Consider the following 19015-nt stretch of genomic DNA (forward strand, 5'->3'; position numbering starts at 1 on the left):
TACCATCAAATACCAGAGCTGCCCGCTGCTTTACCATCAAATACCAGAGCTGCCCGATGCTTTACCATCAAATACCAGAGCTGCCAGCAGCTTTACCATCAAATACCAGAGCTGCCCGCTGCTTTACCATCAAATACCAGAGCTGCCCGCTGCTTTACCATCAAATACCAGAGCTGCCCGCTGCTTTACCATCAAATACCAGAGCTGCGCGATGCTTTACCACCTGCGCACCACTTTACCATCAAATACCAGAGCTGCCCGCTGCTTTACCATCAAATACCAGAGCTGCCCGCTGCTTTACCATCAAATACCAGAGCTGCCCGCTGCTTTACTACCTGCGCACCACTTTACCATCAAATACCAGAGCTGCCCGAAGCTTTACCACCTGCCCACCACTTTACCATCAAATACCAGAGCGGCCCGATGCTTTACCACCTGCGCACCATTTTACCATCAAATACCAGAGCTGCCCGATGCTTTACCACCTGCGCACCACTTTACCATCAAATACCAGAGCTGCCCGATGCTTTACCACCTGCGCACCACTTTACCATCAAATACCAGAGCTGCCTGATGCTTTACCACCTGCGCACCACTTTACCATCAAATACCAGAGCTGCCCGATGCTTTACCACCTGCGCACCACTTTACCATCAAATACCAGAGCTGCCCGATGCTTTACCACCTGCGCACCACTTTACCATCAAATACCAGAGCTGCCCGATGCTTTACCACCTGCGCACCACTTTACCATCAAATACCAGAGCTGCCCGCTGCTTTACCATCAAACACCAGAGCTGCCCGCTGCTTTACCATCAAATACCAGAGCTGCCCGCTGCTTTACCATCAAATACCAGAGCTGCCCGCTGCTTTACCATCAAATACCAGAGCTGCGCGATGCTTTACCACCTGCGCACCACTTTACCATCAAATACCAGAGCTGCCCGATGCTTTACCACCTGCGCACCACTTTACCATCAAATACCAGAGCTGCCCGATGCTTTACCACCTGCGCACCACTTTACCATCAAATACCAGAGCTGCCCGATGCTTTACCACCTGCGCACCACTTTACCATCAAATACCAGAGCTGCCCGCTGCTTTACCATCAAACACCAGAGCTGCCCGCTGCTTTACCATCAAATACCAGAGCTGCCCGCTGCTTTACCATCAAATACCAGAGCTGCCCGCTGCTTTACCATCAAATACCAGAGCTGCCCGCTGCTTTACTACCTGCGCACCACTTTACCATCAAATACCAGAGCTGCCCGAAGCTTTACCACCTGCCCACCACTTTACCATCAAATACCAGAGCGGCCCGATGCTTTACCACCTGCGCACCATTTTACCATCAAATACCAGAGCTGCCCGATGCTTTACCACCTGCGCACCACTTTACCATCAAATACCAGAGCTGCCCGATGCTTTACCACCTGCGCACCACTTTACCATCAAATACCAGAGCTGCCTGATGCTTTACCACCTGCGCACCACTTTACCATCAAATACCAGAGCTGCCCGATGCTTTACCACCTGCGCACCACTTTACCATCAAATACCAGAGCTGCCCGATGCTTTACCACCTGCGCACCACTTTACCATCAAATACCAGAGCTGCCCGATGCTTTACCACCTGCGCACCACTTTACCATCAAATACCAGAGCTGCCCGCTGCTTTACCATCAAACACCAGAGCTGCCCGCTGCTTTACCATCAAATACCAGAGCTGCCCGCTGCTTTACCATCAAATACCAGAGCTGCCAGCAGCTTTACCATCAAATACCAGAGCTGCGTGCTGCTTTACCATCAAATACCAGAGCTGCCAGCAGCTTTACCATCAAATACCAGAGCTGCCCACTGCTTTACCATCAAATACCAGAGCTACCCGCTGCTTTACCATCAAATACCAGAGCTGCCCTCTGCTTTACCATCAAATACCAGAGCTGCCCGCTGCTTTACCATCAAACACCAGAGCTGCCCGCTGCTTTACCATCAAATACCAGAGCTGCCCGCTGCTTTACCATCAAATACCAGAGCTGCCAGCAGCTTTACCATCAAATACCAGAGCTGCGTGCTGCTTTACCATCAAATACCAGAGCGGCCAGCAGCTTTACCATCAAATACCAGAGCTGCCCGCTGCTTTACCATCAAATACCAGAGCTGTCCGCTGCTTTACCATCAAATACCAGAGCTGCCCGCTGCTTTACCATCAAATACCAGAGCTGCCCGCTGCTTTACCACATGCGCACCACTTTACCATCAAATACCAGAGCTGCCCGATGCTTTACCACCTGCCCACCACTTTACCATCAAATACCAGAGCTGCCCGCTGCTTCACCATCAAATACCAGAGCTGCCCGCTGCTTTACCATCAAATACCAGGGCTGCCCACTGCTTTACCATCAAATACCAGAGTTGCCCACTGCTTTACCATCAAATACCACAGCTGCCCGCTGCTTTACCATCAAATACCAGAGCTGCCCGCTGCTTTACCATCAAATACCAGAGCTGCCCACTGCTTTACCATCAAATACCAGAGCTGCCCACCCATTTACATTCTGCCCACTGCTTTACCATCAAATACCAGAGCTGCCCGCTGCTTTACCATCAAATACCAGAGCTGCCCGCTGCTTTACCATCAAATACCAGAGCTGCCCGATGCTTTACCACCTGCGCACCACTTTACCATCAAATACCAGAGCTGCCCGCTGCTTTACCACCTGCGCACCACTTTACCATCAAATACCAGAGCTGCCCGATGCTTTACCACCTGCGCACCACTTTACCATCAAATACCAGAGCTGCCCGATGCTTTACCACCTGCGCACCACTTTACCATCAAATACCAGAGCTGCCCGATGCTTTACCATCAAATACCAGAGCTGCCCGATGCTTTACCACCTGAGCACCACTTTACCATCAAATACCAGAGCTGCCCGATGCTTTACCACCTGCGCACCACTTTACCATCAAATACCAGAGCTGCCCGATGCTTTACCATCTGCGCACCACTTTACCATCAAATACCAGAGCCGCCCGATGCTTTACCACCTGCGCACCACTTTACCATCAAATACCAGAGCTGCCCGATGCTTTACCACCTGCGCACCACTTTACCATCAAATACCAGAGCTGCCCGATGCTTTACCATCAAATACCAGAGCTGCCCGATGCTTTACCACCTGCGCACCACTTTACCATCAAATACCAGAGCTGCCCGATGCTTTACCACCTGCGCACCACTTTACCATCAAATACCAGAGCTGCCCGATGCTTTACCACCTGCGCACCACTTTACCATCAAATACCAGAGCCGCCCGCTGCTTTACCATCAAATACCAGAGCTGCCCGATGCTTTACCACCTGAGCACCACTTTACCATCAAATACCAGAGCTGCCCGATGCTTTACCACCTGCGCACCACTTTACCATCAAATACCAGAGCTGCCCGATGCTTTACCACCTGCGCACCACTTTACCATCAAATACCAGAGCTGCCCGATGCTTTACCACCTGCGCACCACTTTACCATCAAATACCAGAGCTGCCCGATGCTTTACCACCTGCGCACCACTTTACCATCAAACAAGCAAATTGTCCACGAAGGGAGAGTTATACGGGAAGATATTCCTAATTATTATTATCTTTTCATGGAAATATTTCCTTGTTTGACGACATTGATTAACCTTCGTCTGTATTGAAATCAAAACTTCATCGTTTGCTTCCATCCTCATTAGAAACTAATTCATTCATTCGTGTCATGATGACATCATTCTTCATCATCAAGGTACCCCACATGTTTGTGCCTCATTCCCAGCGTTTGGAGGAAATTAAACTATTCGAAACATTAACTGTTACATTTTCGTTGGAGTTGATTTCCACAATCAACGGACTCGCAGCCCCGAGGATGTGGGTTAGAATCCAGGTGAAGGGGGCAGCATTATGAATTTGGGTTAGAATCCAGGTGAAGGGGGCAGCATTATGAATTTGGGTTAGAATCCAGGTGAAGGGGGCAGCATTATGAATTTGGGTTCGAATCCAGGTGAAGGGGGCAGCATTATGAATTTGGGTTAGAATCCAGGTGAAGGGGGCAGCATTATGAATTTGGGTTAGAATCCAGGTGAAGGGGGCAGCATTATGAATTTGGGTTAGAATCCAGGTGAAGGGGGCAGCATTATGAATTTGGGTTAGAATCCAGGTGAAGGGGGCAGCATTATGAATTTGGGTTAGAATCCAGGTGAAGGGGGCAGCATTATGAATTTGGGTTCGAATCCAGGTGAAGGGGGCAGCATTATGAATTTGGGTTCGAATCCAGGTGAAGGGGGCAGCATTATGAATTTGGGTTAGAATCCAGGTGAAGGGGGCAGCATTATGAATTTGGGTTAGAATCCAGGTGAAGGGGGCAGCATTATGAATTTGGGTTTCAAACTTCGAAAAGTTCATATTATACACTCAAGAGAGTTACCATGTCATTCATTAATTGTTGAAATAAAAGGTAGCTTCCTTTTATTCCTTTTATTAGTCCCCTACCGGTGTACACCTGAGGGGACTATAGATTTGCACTCCGTCCCTCCGTCTGTCGGTCCGTCTGTCGGTCTGTCAGTCTGTCGGTCTGTCAGTCTGTCAGTCTGTGGGTCTGCCAGTCTGTCAATCTGTCCGTCCATCACGCAAAGAACAGCTTTCCGGACTTTTTTCCTAAACTCGTAATACTAATGATTTCAGATTTGGTACATGGTTTCCTCATGATAAGTTACAGGTCAAGTTCGAACTTCACGACGTTTCGATCATTTTTGACAAAGTTATGGCACTTTGAACTTTGGGAATTTCCCCAACAGTTTTCCGGACTATAATTTTTTTTTTTTTTTTTTTTTTTTTTTTTTTTTATACAAGGTCGAGGCTTGGAGTGCGGTAAGTCATAATACCGTCTTCTATGACAGTGCTACCCAATGCCGGTAGGGGACATGTATTGCAGCGCAGTACGCAGAATGCTTGTTCATTTATTTATGTACTAGCAGGATTACCCAGCGTTGCCATCAAATGTCAATCAAACGTGTGGAGGGATTTTTAATCCTGGTAATATTTGAATCCTGTTGGCATTTTGAAGAAATCAATTTGTTTTTTTTCTCTATTTTTTTTTGTCGGTGCCGAAAACACTCCCCTACCTACACCCATTAAGGAAAATATATATTTTATGTATTACACACACACAAACACGAATTGGGAATTATGTATTACCTTTCACATAGGTACAAAGGCTCAAGAACCACAAAGCAACTTTTAAAAGCAACTTTGCACTTCTTCCTTTTTTCAAAAATTTCCATTTTTTTTGCCAAAAACACTCCCCGGCACCCACTGATGAACGTCTGAAAATTTCACGAATGTGGGGGAGGAGTGGGGAGGAGGGAGGCGGGTTGTGTGTGTGGGTGTGTGTGTGTTTGTGTGTGTCTGCGTGTGTGCATGTGTGTGTTTGTGTGTGTGTGTGTGTGTGTGTGTGTGTGTGCACGTGTGTGTGTGTGTGCACGTGTGTGTGTGTGTGTGTGTGTGTGTGTGTGTGTGTGTTACAAACAATAGGATTATTTGACATAAAAAATGTTTTATGTATCTAAGGCTGCAGCTGACACCCACAACCCACGTGTAGAGATAGCAGCCAACAACAGTAATTTCCACTCACACATGTACACACACATGATGGTGGATACTGAGACATGGTTGGGGTTCGTTCTTCCTTCTGAAACCCGCATGTGGACTAACAACCAATGACAAACACACACACACAACCCCTCCCCAACCCCCCCTCCCACCCCCCCCCCCACACACACACACACACACACACACACAACTCCACCCCACCCCACCCCCCTCACACACACATACACACACAACCCCCCACCCCCTCCCACACACACACACACACACACACACACACACAAACACACACACACACACAAACACACACACACACACACAAACACACACACACAACCCCTCCCCAACCCCCCCTCCCACCCCCCCCCCACACACACACACACACACACACACACAACTCCACCCCACCCCCACCCCCCTCACACACACATACACACACAACTCCACCCCACCCCCACCCCCCTCACACACACATACACACACAACCCCCACCCCCTCCCACACACACACACACACAAACACACATACAAACACACACACACACAAACACACACACACAACCCCTCCCCAACCCCCCCTCCCCCCCCCCCCCCACACACACACACACACACACACACAACTCCACCCCACCCCCACCCCCCTCACACACACACACACACACACAACTCCACCCCACCCCCACCCCCCTCACACACACACACACACAACTCCACCCCACCCCCACCCCCCTCACACACACATACACACACAACCCCCCACCCCCTCCCACACACACACACACACACACACACACACACACAAACACAAACACAAACATCGCGCATGTAGACATGCATTTGTAAATATGAGAGACAACACAGGACTGTTCGATGAGACAAACAGACACTGAGCTTGGCGGAAACGCCGTTAATTCGCAATGTACTCTGGGTACCACCGACATTACAAAAATGGCGCCGCTTTTCTCACGACATTCAGTGGGGCACTTCCTGAGGCGGAATATCTTCTTTCCCATGGATGCCAACTTATGGTTGTTTGTTTGTCTGTGTGCTATTCTTTTAAACTAGGGCATGCCCGTACTATATATATATCTAAAATTATATCCCCCCCCCCCCTCTATTTACATGGAATGGTTTGGTCCATTCGCAAAGCCAAAGGCAAAGCGAACGGCTTGCGAGTACGGTGACAATCCCCCCCCCTCTATTTACATCAAATGGTTTGGTCCATTCGCAACGACCACAGAACCCCCCCCCCCCTCTATTTACATGAAATGGTTTGGTTCATTCGCAACGCCAAAGCGAACGGCGAACGGCTAAATCGCCATAGCTCGGTAACTACTTGTCCGATTAATTTCAAACCTTGAAAAGGCACATCCTCGGGTCCCCAGCAATATACCTGGCAAGTTTAAAGTATATCGGACCCGTGGTTGTCGAGAAACAGCGGTCACAGACAAACATACAAACATACAAACAAACATACACACAGAGATTAGTGGAATTATAGATAGATGCTGCAATGAAACAGCAAATACCATTTTAAAACTCTTTTTGCTTAAATGCTTAATGCTTGAAATGAATGCTTAAACTCTTTTAAACTCTTTGGTATTACTAGGCCGTTCTGAGCCGCTGATCTACCGTCTCGGATCTACCGTCTCGGATCTACCGTCTCGGATCTACCTTCTCGGATCTACCGTCTCGGATCTATCTTCTCGGATCTACCTTCTCGGATCTACCTTCTCGGATATACCGTCTCGGATCTACCGTCTCGGATCTACCGTCTCGGATCTACCGTCTCGGATCTACCGTCTCGGATCTACCTTCTCGGATCTACCGTCTCGGATCTACCATCTCGGATCTACCGTCTCGGATCTACCTTCTCGGATCTACCGTCTCGGATCTACCGTCTCGGATCTACCGTCTCGGATCTACCTTCTCGGATCTACCGTCTCGGATCTACCGTCTCGGATCTACCATCTCGGATCTACCTTCTCGGATCTACCGTCTCGGATCTACCTTCTCGGATCTACCGTCTCGGATCTACCTTCTCGGATCTACCGTCTCGGATCTACCTTCTCGGATCTACCTTCTCGGATCTACCATCTCGGATCTACCGTCTCGGATCTACCATCTCGGATCTACCTTCTCGGATCTACCGTCTCGGATCTACCTTCTCGGATCTACCGTCTCGGATCTACCGTCTCGGATCTACCTTCTCGGATCTACCTTCTCGGATCTACCGTCTCGGATCTACCTTCTCGGATCTACCGTCTCGGATCTACCGTCTCGGATCTACCGTCTCGGATCTACCGTCTCGGATCTACCGTCTCGGATCTACCGTCTCGGATCTACCGTCTCGGATCTACCTTCTCGGATCTACCGTCTCGGATCTACCGTCTCGGATCTACCGTCTCGGATCTACCGTCTTGAACCATTGCACCACCGAGTCTGGTTATACAAAGTCGAGCACAAACACAATTCCTTAAACTACCCGGAATATTATGTTAGCCACTCATTAAATGGCGACAGTGATTAAATCTACATGATCATGATAATGCGAACAATAACTATGGTAGAGTAAGCTATTTATTTATTTATTACTTGCTAAAATGTAAGATTTTTTTCAAGTATACTCGTTGCGTTTCTAATTCTTTTTTCCGTTTGTTTGTCTGTTCGTCACCGGCCTACAGGTAACAATTAGAAACCGATCATCACGAAACTTTACCAAGTTGTAGAGGTCGTCACAATTAAGAATCCTATTTATTTTGAGGTCAAAGGTCAAAAGTCATCTGGAGGTCAAATTTCTAAAATCGCCATTTTTTATCCGTTTGACTTGAACATTGAACAGCATTTGTATATTGAGGCAATACATTGGAAAACCAACTATTTTTAAGGCCAAAAGTTCAAAGGTCAATTCAAGGTCAAATTTCCAAAATCATCAATTTTCATCTGAAAAAAACCGTCAATTTTCTTCCGATTGAATTGAAAATTGAACAGCATTTGCACATCGCGTCACTAAATAGGGAAACCGACTATTTTTGAGGTCAAAAGGTCAAAAGTCAACTCAAGGTCAAATTTCCAAAATCATCCATTTTCATTTGAAAAATCGTCATTTTTCATGCTATTAACCGAGCTATAACCCGAGCTTTGATCGAGATCATCAATTTTAATCTGGATGAAATGGACAATTTGATGGATCAATGGCATGCATTTTGCAAGTACCGTGCTCTGCATGACGTCTTCTTTTTTATTTTTTTATTACTTGCGAAAATAGAAGATTTTTCAAGTATATTGGTTGGTCCTATGCGTTATTCTGTCTGTCTGTTTGTCTGTCTGTCTGTCTGTATGTCAGTCGCCTACAGGTCACAATTTTCTACCGATCTTCACCAAACCTCACCAAATGGTAGAGTTGGTCATAAGCAAGAAGCCTTTTGCATTTTGGGGTCAAAAGGTCAATAGGTCAACATAGGCCAAAGGTCACCAACTTTGTCAAATTTCAAAAATCCTCAATTTTCACCCAATTGACTTGACACATTTGAAGAGGATTTGCATATCCGATCACTGAATTCAACCATCAACTATTTTGAGGTCAGCATAGGCCAAAAGGTCAACATAGGCCACATTTATAAAATCCTCAATTTTCATATGATTGATTTGAAATTGTAAGATGATTTGCATATCTGGACAATGAATACAACCACCAAGTATTTTTGAGGTCAACATAGGCCAAAAGGTCAACATAGGCCAGATTTCTCAAATCTTCAATTTTCATCCGATTGACTTGAAATCTTAAGAGGATTTGCATATCTCTCTTGCATATTTGCATATCTTTCGCTCTTTCACGAGCCTCGATCTTGTATACAAAAAAATAAAATAATAATAATAACAATAATAATATCTGATCACTAAATTCAACCACCAAGTATTTTGAGGGCAACCTCAGCCCAAAGGTCAACATAGGCCACATTTCTCAAATCCTCAATTCTCATCCGATTGACTTGAAATTTTAAGAGGATTTGCATATCTGGACTATGAATACAACCACCAAGTATTTTTGATGTCAACATAGGCCAAATGGTCAACATAGGCCAGATTTCTCAAATCCTCAATTTTCATCCGATTGACTTGAAATTTTAAGAGGATTTGCATAACAGGTCACTATATTCAACCACCAATTATTTTTGAGGTCATCATAGGCCATCAACTTATTTTAGGGATTCCGCAAATATCGTGCTATGCACGACATATTTCTTGTTTATTTATTTTTAATTGATGTCTCAGTTCAATGAGGCTTTTTACATCCAAGCTTCTTGGTGTTGACACAAGTAATAATAATGATGATTCTCTTGAAAAATCCTTTTTTTATCTGTGCACTGTCACATTCAGGGAGGGCCAGGAGTCCCGGGAGTTGTGGCAGCAAACGTACGGACGCTGCTCTGGCAATGAAATGTATCACATCCGACTGGAAGACTCCAAGTTTTTTAAAGACTATGAGAAGAAGAGTTTCACCTACGCATCCTTCCATGCACACAAAAAGTACGTGGGAGGGCATGGGGATTGTCGGGGACATTTTGTGTGTAGATGCGTATCGTGTAGCATCGTTGCCAGTGAGAGATTGTAAAACTATCCCCAGCAGTTTACAGTAGTATAATACTAATAGTACTAGCTGGAAGCGCATGGTAAAATACCACGATAGAAAAAAGGACGCTTTTTATTCTTGCCCTGATTGAAATTTATTGTTCTTGTCCTCAACCCCCATCCCCTGACCGTCACCTGTGCTCCCAGACCCCCAAGCCCCCATCGGCCCCCTTCCAGAACTTTCCACCCCTCCCCGACCAGTTATCCCCTTCCCAGACACTCAACCCCCCTCCACAGACCATCACCCCATGTTCCCAGACCCCCCACCCACCTCTCTCAGACCTTCCCACCCTTCCCCGACCATTCATCCCTCCCAGACCATCAAACCCCCACCCCAGATCATCACCCCATCTGCACAGACTCATGTGCCCACTCATGTGCCTAGACGTGTACCCAGTACCCAGACACTCCATCCCCCCTCGCTCCACTCCCCTCTACCACCCACTCCCTCACATCGCGGGTCCCTTCAATTCTCCCGCTTTTTCTTCTCTCAATGTTGACAACTATGCAAACGCCTTAATCGGAACAGTGTCCGCACGGATCGCACAACACATCCAGTGCTGTTCTCACTTGGGCTCAAACCACCATTTGCGTGTTGTGAGTGAGTGACAAAACGTCACATAGTTCCCCGTTGCCTGGTGATGCCTGCCTCGGCAACTTGCTGTACACACATCATCAAAAGTAAATAAGGAGAGGTTTTTTCACAGTGCAGTCACCAGATTCCCCGAATTAATCGGACAAAGACCTCATCATCATTAATGGTGGTTTTCTGGTTTTCCCATAATTATATGTATTAATTAGAAGCAACCTTTACTTAATAATTATAAATTTCCCATAAGTATACGTATTAATTAGAAGCAACCTTTACTTAATAATTATAAATTTCCCGTAAGTATGTATTAATAATTAGAAGCAACCTTTACTTAATAATTATAAATTTCCCATAAGTATGTATTAATTAGAAGCAACCTTTACTTAATAATTATAAATTTCCCATAAGTATACGTATTAATTAGAAGCAACCTTTACTTAATAATTATAAATTTCCCGTAAGTATGTATTAATAATTAGAAGCAACCTTTACTTAATAATTATAAATTTCCCGTAAGTATGTATTAATAATTAGAAGCAACCTTTACTTAAATAAATATAATAACCACCTTTAGAGGCCATTTTTCCCGCAAAGTGGGGGTTGGCCTTTTTCGGGAACCGTGGTTGTTGTTGTTTTTTGGTCCCCTTTTTGAAGCAATGTTTTACGGCCGGATGCCCTTCCTGACGCCAACCCTTTTTGCCGCCTTTAACGACAAACAGGGAATTACCAGTGAACTGGTACTCAATTAGCCGACCTCGGAAGGATGAACAGGCTGAGTCAACCCCCCTGGCGTTAATTCAGCGATCGACCGGGATTCGAACCCAGGATCCTAGGATCCTAAGCCGGCACCCTAGCCGCTAGCCCAACACCAGGGTTTACTTAATTTACTTAATAATTATAAATTTCCCATAAGTATGTATTAATTAGAAGCAACCTTTACTTAATAATTATAAATTTCCCGTAAGTATGTATTAATAATTAGAAGCAACCATTACTTAATAAATATTAATTTCCCAAAAGAATGTATTTATTAGAAGCAACCATTACTTAACACTTATAAATTTCCCATAAGTATACGTATTAATTAGAAGCAACCTTTACTTAATAATTATAAATTTCCCGTAAGTATGTATTAATAATTAGAAGCAACCATTACTTAATAAATATTCATTTCCCAAAAGAATGTATTTATTAGAAGCAACCATTACTTAACACTTATAAATTTCCCATAAGTATACGTATTAATTAGAAGCAACCTTTACTTAATAATTATAAATTTCCCGTAAGTATGTATTAATAATTAGAAGCAACCATTACTTAATAAATATTAATTTCCCAAAAGAATGTATTTATTAGAAGCAACCATTACTTAACACTTATAAATTTCCCATAAGTATACGTATTAATTAGAAGCAACCTTTACTTAAAAATTATAAATTTCCCATAAGTATGTATTAATTAGAAGCAACCTTCACTTAATAATTATAAATTTCCCATGAGTATGTATTAATTAGAAGCAACCTTTACTTAATAATTATAAATTTTCTGTTGTTTAAAGTTAAAGTTTAAAGTTTAGTTTCTGTTTCTGTTTCAACACCTGTTGACCTTCACACAAAAATTTCCCCCAATTATTTTTCATTTGAAAAATTTGGGAATGTTAGAAAAATTCCAAATTTGGGATTTTTTTTTTTTTTTTTTTTTTTTTTTTTTGTATACAAGATCGAGGCTCGTGAAAGAGCGAAAATTAATCACACAGAAAGACAAACAGACACATAAAACAAATAACATCGGGAGCGGTAGACAAGATGGGGAGAGAGGGGGAAGGACACAAACACAACATTTGAGAGCAGGGACCGAGAGACATGGAGACATCGAGAGATCTGTGGGAGGGAGAGGGCTTTGGGGGGGAGGCATGTGAAGGGGGGAGGCATGTGAAGGGGGGGAGGCATGTGAAGGGGGGGGGGTGGGAGAGGTATAAACATATGGACACTGCCAGGATTTCCAGGAAATAAGTTGGAATTTCAAACAAGGTGGATCTGGGGTGAATTAGTGGGGGTAGAAAAGATCAAGGTTATTGATGGGGGAAGATAAGAGATGGTGGTGAACAGCTGTTTTAAAGACCTGGAGGGAGGAGAGGGATTGAAGGGAGTGTGGGAGTTTGTTCCACAGGCGGGAGAAAAGAGGAATGAAAGAGTGAAGGTGAGCAGAGAGCCGAGATTTCGGCAGTTTAACCATCAGAGGGTTGCTGGCAGATCTTGTGCGACCTGTAGGAATATTTGGGGGACAGAGCACGGAGAGAGCTGGGGGAGCAAGGCCGGAGAGGAGTCGGTAGAAGACAGAAAGACCACCTACCTGCCTGCGGTGAGTGAGTGAAAGGCCCTCAGAGATAGCTTCATCGCGGGAGATTCCAATGATTTTGAAAGCTTTGGATTCAACAGCGTGAAGCCGAGCCAGGTGTGAGGCAGGAGCACCAGCCCATAGGGGAGAACAGTATTCCATTGAGCTGCGGATGAAAGCCTTGTATGTGGTGAGGAGCTCAGGTGTGCCGAGGAAGGACTTCGCACGACGGAGGATGCCCAGTCGGCGACTGGCTTTGGAGGCCAGCTTGGAAATGTGGTTTTCCCAAGAAAGATCATGGCAGATAGTGAGACCCAAAAGCTTGAGCGACAGAACTTCTTGGAGAGGATTGTTGAGAAAGTAGATGGGAGGGTTGTCCAGTCGATCTTTTCGGAGAGACATAGTAAGAGAGTGAGATTTGGCAGGATTGAAAGACATGTTCCACTTGTTTGACCAGTCTGTGATTTTGTCCAGGTCTTCAGAGAGTGAGGAGGCTGCAGACTGCCTATCTGAGGGAAGAGGAATGGAGCGGCAGAGAGTGGAGTCATCAGCAAAGAGATAGAGAGGATTTTCCAGAGAGTCAGAGAGATCATTGATAAAGACCAGAAAAAGCACAGGGCCCAGCACACTTCCTTGGGGAACTCCAGCCTGAACAGGAAGGGGAGATGAGAGAAATCCATTCAGGGCCACACGTTGACTACGACCAGAGAGGAAGTCCGCAAGCCATGCATGGAGATTTCCATGGATACCATAGGAGGAGAGTTTGGTGAGCAGAGCTGGGTGCCAGACCGTATCAAAGGCCCTTGATATGTCAAGGGAGACAGCTCTGATTTCCTGTTTGGCATTCAGGACCTCCATCCATTGTTGAGACAGCAGAAGCAGCATGTCCAGAGTAGAGTGACCTGGTCTGAAACCAAATTGATGATCAGAGATCAAGCCATTGGAGAAGAGGAAATATTTCATATCCGAAGCAATGATGGATTCCATGACTTTGCTGATAATTGGGAGCAGGCTGATTGGTCTGTAGTTGCAAGGATCTGTTTTTGCACCTTTTTTGTGTAAAGCGGTAATGTTAGCTGATTTCCAGGATGCTGGCAGATGACCTTGAGCAAAAGATAGGGTGAAAAGAACAGAGAGAGGGTGAGATAGAGCGGCAGAGCAGGATTTTAGGACCCGTGGGCTGATGCCGTCTGGTCCAGTTGCAGAATCAGAGTCGAGGTTTGACAAAAACTCCTCCACCTTGTCAGGAGAGAAGGACACAGAGTCCAGGAGCATTTGGGTTCGACTGGGAAAGGTGGGAACAGAGAGAGATGGGTTTGGGACTAAGGATTTCGAGGCGAACACAGAGTTGAGGCATTCGGCTTTGTCACGTGCGATGTCAACTGTGTGGCCATTTGAGGTAAGGGAGGGGATGGAGGGGGAACAAACACCAGAAACGGATTTGACCAGACGCCACCAGGATTTGGAGGAAGGAGACAGGTTTGAGAGTTCATTCTTGAGTGAGGAGAGATAGTGCTTCCTGGCACTCCTGAGGGTAGACACACACTTGTTCCGAGCTTGGTGGAAGGAACTGAGATTTCCTTCAGTTGGATTAGCCTTCCAAGAGGCAAAGGCAAGTTGTTTCAGGGCAACTGCCTCACCACAAGATTCAGTGTACCATGGACGGGAGGAAGGGTAAGACAATTGAAGGCGAGATGGGATAAATCTGTGCATGAGAGAGATCAGTTTGCTTTGGAAGAATTCCCAGGAAGAATTGATGTCAGAGGCAGTGGAGATGGGAGACCAATCCAGACGATTGATGGCTGCTTGAAGACCGTCCCAGTCGGCCTGAGTGAAATGCCAGACTCGTCGACGCTGAGGAGGCTCTCTGAGAATGGCCAGAGAGATGTCCACTTTGACAAGCACATGATCAGAAGAACCGATTGGAGCAGAAGAAGAGCAGCAGACATTAGCAGGGAATTTTGGGAATGTTAGGGAATTCTATCCCGGACGAGTGTTAGGGAATTTAATCCCAGATGAGGACCCCAATTTCAGTTTGGGCCAATTTTGGAATAGCCCCCAATTTCTGTTACGTGCTCCTCCCCGACCCCCTGGTCACGGTGTACCTCCGAGCCCCGAGAAGAGTCATGGCAGAATAATGTGTTATTCTGTATGTCAAAGATCAATGGTGAAGCCACACCAATTGTTACCAACAAGCAAATATTGTATTAAGATCACACAAGAACAACAGTACAACAATAATAGTAATCAAAAGTACAATCAATATATCCTATGATGGTACCATCAGTTTCGTAATATATAACTCACTGTGCTCCAAGTGAGTGAAACAAGAACATTCCCAATGTCTCTTTCCCAGCTTCAAACCCAAGTTGATTCCGGTTTCAAGCCAAAGTCGATCTGCTCCAGCTATCGTCAGAACGATGTCCAATCGAGACCAGAATCCCGTTCGGCTGACAGTCACAGTCACGCGGCCAAAGCTGCACAAAGGCGCCCTCAAGGCGACTGGGAAATCACACCCTCGGGTCTGGACGTTTCACGGCTCACAGTTGGCGAACCTCAGATTTACCTTCAAAATCCGCGTTGCACACACACACACCAGATAAACGTCTGAATGCGGGGAGAATGACTGAAGCGAAGCAAAGAAAAACCTTGCGCGACGCGCAAAGGCTAAAGCGAAGCAAAGAAACCTTGCTCGACGTGCAAAGCGCGTGAGTCAAAATGGCCGACGGCCCGTACTCGAGACGTAACGGCCCGATGATGATTCCCTTCGGAATCGACCGCAAAACCTGACACGCAGGTTGATCTGTCACAGCGATAACCACTCTGTCGCAGGAATCCCTTTCCTGGGAAACCCAAAGTTCACTCGTGACTCTTGCTCGCCAACGTTCGCTCCAGACCGCGAAGCAACTATGCTTCTTCTCCGACTCACTCGCTCCGCCTTCTTTTTTTCCTCCTCTTCTTCGTCGTCTGGTTCCGGTTTCATTTAAAACATTCACTTTTTTACCTTTCGAAAATAGTAATAGCTATTTCCCTTAAACGACAACAATAATAGTACATGGAATCAAAAATGTTTACAGTGGATGAAAACCACAACAACGGAAGTGACGAATCTGTAACAGTGTGTGTGTGTGTGTGTGTGTGTGTGTGTGTGTGTGTGTGTGTGTGTGTATGTATGTACATATATATATATATATATATATATATATACTGTATATATATATATATATAGATAGATATATATATCTACATATATATATATATATATATATATATATATATATATATATATATATATATATATACAGACTTGGCATTTAATACGGAATATATTTTTTGTGGGGGTGAACTTACTTTTCAAGATGTCTTAGAACCAAAAGTTCATTGGAATTATGTTGAAATTATTCTAGATTTTGTTAATGTGACCTTTAAAAGAAACAAAAACCACATTTGACATTTCGAAACAAATAAATTGATCCTTGAAAATGATGCAAACTGATATCGAACTTAATTCATGGACAGTACTGTGTTAAACTTCTGTACGTTTTCCAGAAGTATCTCTTTATTTTGCACATTTGCCAAAAAATTTTTAAACAAAAGTTAAATTACGACTGGGAGTACGGACAGTAAAATTATAGTTCAGTACTTCGTGTAACCCCCACGAGCATTCAGGAGAGCACGTACACGTTGAGGCATGCTGTTCACGAGATTTGCCAAGGTTTGGACAGGAATTGCTTGCCATGCAGTGACAATAGCCTGCTGCAATTCACGCACAGAGGTCGGCTGCTGGTCCAAGTGGTCGATTTGATGCGTTAATTCTGCCCACAAGTTCTCCTATCGGATTCATATCCGGGGACATGGCAGGCCACTCCGTATGCTCTACACCACGGTCAGCAAGAAAGTGTTGGATCATGCGAGCACGATGAGGCCATGCATTGTCATCTTGGAAGACAAAGTTTCCTCGAAAGGCTGCACGAGCAAATGGAAGCAATGTTTCTTCCAGAATGTCCCTGTACTTGAATTGGTTCAGGTTTCCATTCAGAACAACCAGGTCAGTTTTGCCCCCTGCATGAAAAGCAGCCCAAACGGTCACCCCACCACCTCCAGCTTGGACTCTTGGCACTATACAATCTTTGTTGTAGCCTTCATGCACTTGTCTGCGCACTCGGACACGGCCATCTTGACGATAGACCAGAAATCTAGACGTCACTGAAGATCACGTGATTCCAGTGTCCTGGCTGCCATTGACGGTGCTCTCTGGCCCACTGCAATCGGCGCTGGCGGTGTTGTCTGGTCAGGCGTGACTTTCTCAGGTGACGCCTGGCACGAAAGCCTGCTTGAACCAGTCGTTGGTTGACTAGCCTTCTGGATACAGGCACATTTGTCAGTTGCTGCCACTCAGCCCTAAGCCGATTAGCTGACTTGGTACGGCCATTGTGGACTAACCGGTGCAGCTGGCGATCATCCCTCCTTGTTGTTCTGCGGGAACGTCCTGGCCTCGGTATTGGAGTCGGGACACCCCTCTGATCATTTCGTTTCAGGATCTTTGACACCTGACCTTGAGTGATGCCATACTGCCGAGCAATAGCACGCTGATTCATGCCGTAATTTCGTAAAGCCATGACTCCATGGCAAACAGCATTGTCGAGTTGACGGACCATCTCCAGAGGAAGCGGCAATAACTTTTGGAGATGTGCAGCAGTTGTTTTCCACTAATACAGAACGCAACAACCCTTGTATACCCGATTGTGAAGCCAATCATCAAATGCACCTGTCCGTACATTTTGCCACGCCACCTGTGATATAATCTTGTTGTTGACTTCTTGCTGTGATAGACAATCAGTGACATGGTTCTTTTAACAAATAAATCACCAAAGTGTAAAAGAAACTCACCAGATTGATATACTGAGTTAAGAAAGTAAACCCAAGTCAAGAAAAGAAAGAAATTCCATATTAAATGCCAAGTCTGTGTATATATGTATATATATATACAGTATATATACACACACATATATATACAGTCACGTGAAAAAGTAAGTACACCCCATGTAAAGTTTTGACTTTTTCAACATATTTCAACATACAGCTATTTGATCTTCATTTCAACATTATTGATCGATAAAGGTGATATAATATAACAAATATCATGAAACATTTACATTTTGTAGTCCATTGTATCTATCTATAATTCCAGTAATCTCTGTGTGTGTGTATGTGTGTGTGTATGTGTGTGTGTATGTCTGTGTGTCTGTGACCGCTGTTTCTCGACAACCACGGGTCCGATATACTTTAAACTTGCCAGGTATATTGCTGGGGACCCGAGGATGTGCCTTTTCAAGGTTTCATATTAATCAGAGAAGTAGTTACCGAGCTATGTCCAAAAAACGATTCAACCAATCAGAGAGCAGCGAGTTATCACGTGTGCCGAACGTGCCGAACAGACTCTGCCTCGGACGGCACATTTGAGAGCGTATTCATTTATTTCACGTTGGCAAACTATGTTGCCGCTATGTTGGCGTTAAACTATGTTTTAAAACTAATTAAAACTAATTTGCGATTCTTTCGCTTTCCTGCGCGTTTGTGCACGCTATGGCGATTTCTTTACCAAACTCCGCAAGCCGTTCGCTTTGGACCAAACCATTTCATGTAAATAGAGGGGGGGGATTGTCACCGTACTCGCAAGCCGTTCGCTTTGGACCAAACCATTTCATGTAAATAGAGGGGGGGGATTGTCACCGTACTCGCAAGCCGTTCGCTTTGGACCAAACCATTTCATGTAAATAGAGGGGGGGGATTGTCACCGTACTCGCAA

General features: G+C 45.1%; 1 protein-coding gene across 3 annotated transcripts in view; it reads left to right on the forward strand.

The window, feature by feature from the left end:
• Positions 1-19015, forward strand: part of LOC137439154 (potassium channel subfamily T member 1-like) — a 270273-nt gene that overhangs the window by 176910 nt on the left and 74348 nt on the right. For all 3 annotated transcript variants that reach the window (XM_078767829.1, XM_078767828.1, XM_068134879.2), the window contains exon 16: positions 10026-10175. In XM_078767829.1, the coding sequence (XP_078623955.1) occupies positions 10026-10175 (150 nt within the window). The remainder of the gene's footprint in view (positions 1-10025; positions 10176-19015) is intronic.

The sequence above is a fragment of the Myxine glutinosa genome, chromosome 13 (assembly GCF_964187855.1).
Source record: "Myxine glutinosa chromosome 13, kmMyxGlut1.1, whole genome shotgun sequence".
Classification (NCBI taxonomy): Eukaryota; Metazoa; Chordata; class Myxini; order Myxiniformes; family Myxinidae; genus Myxine; species Myxine glutinosa.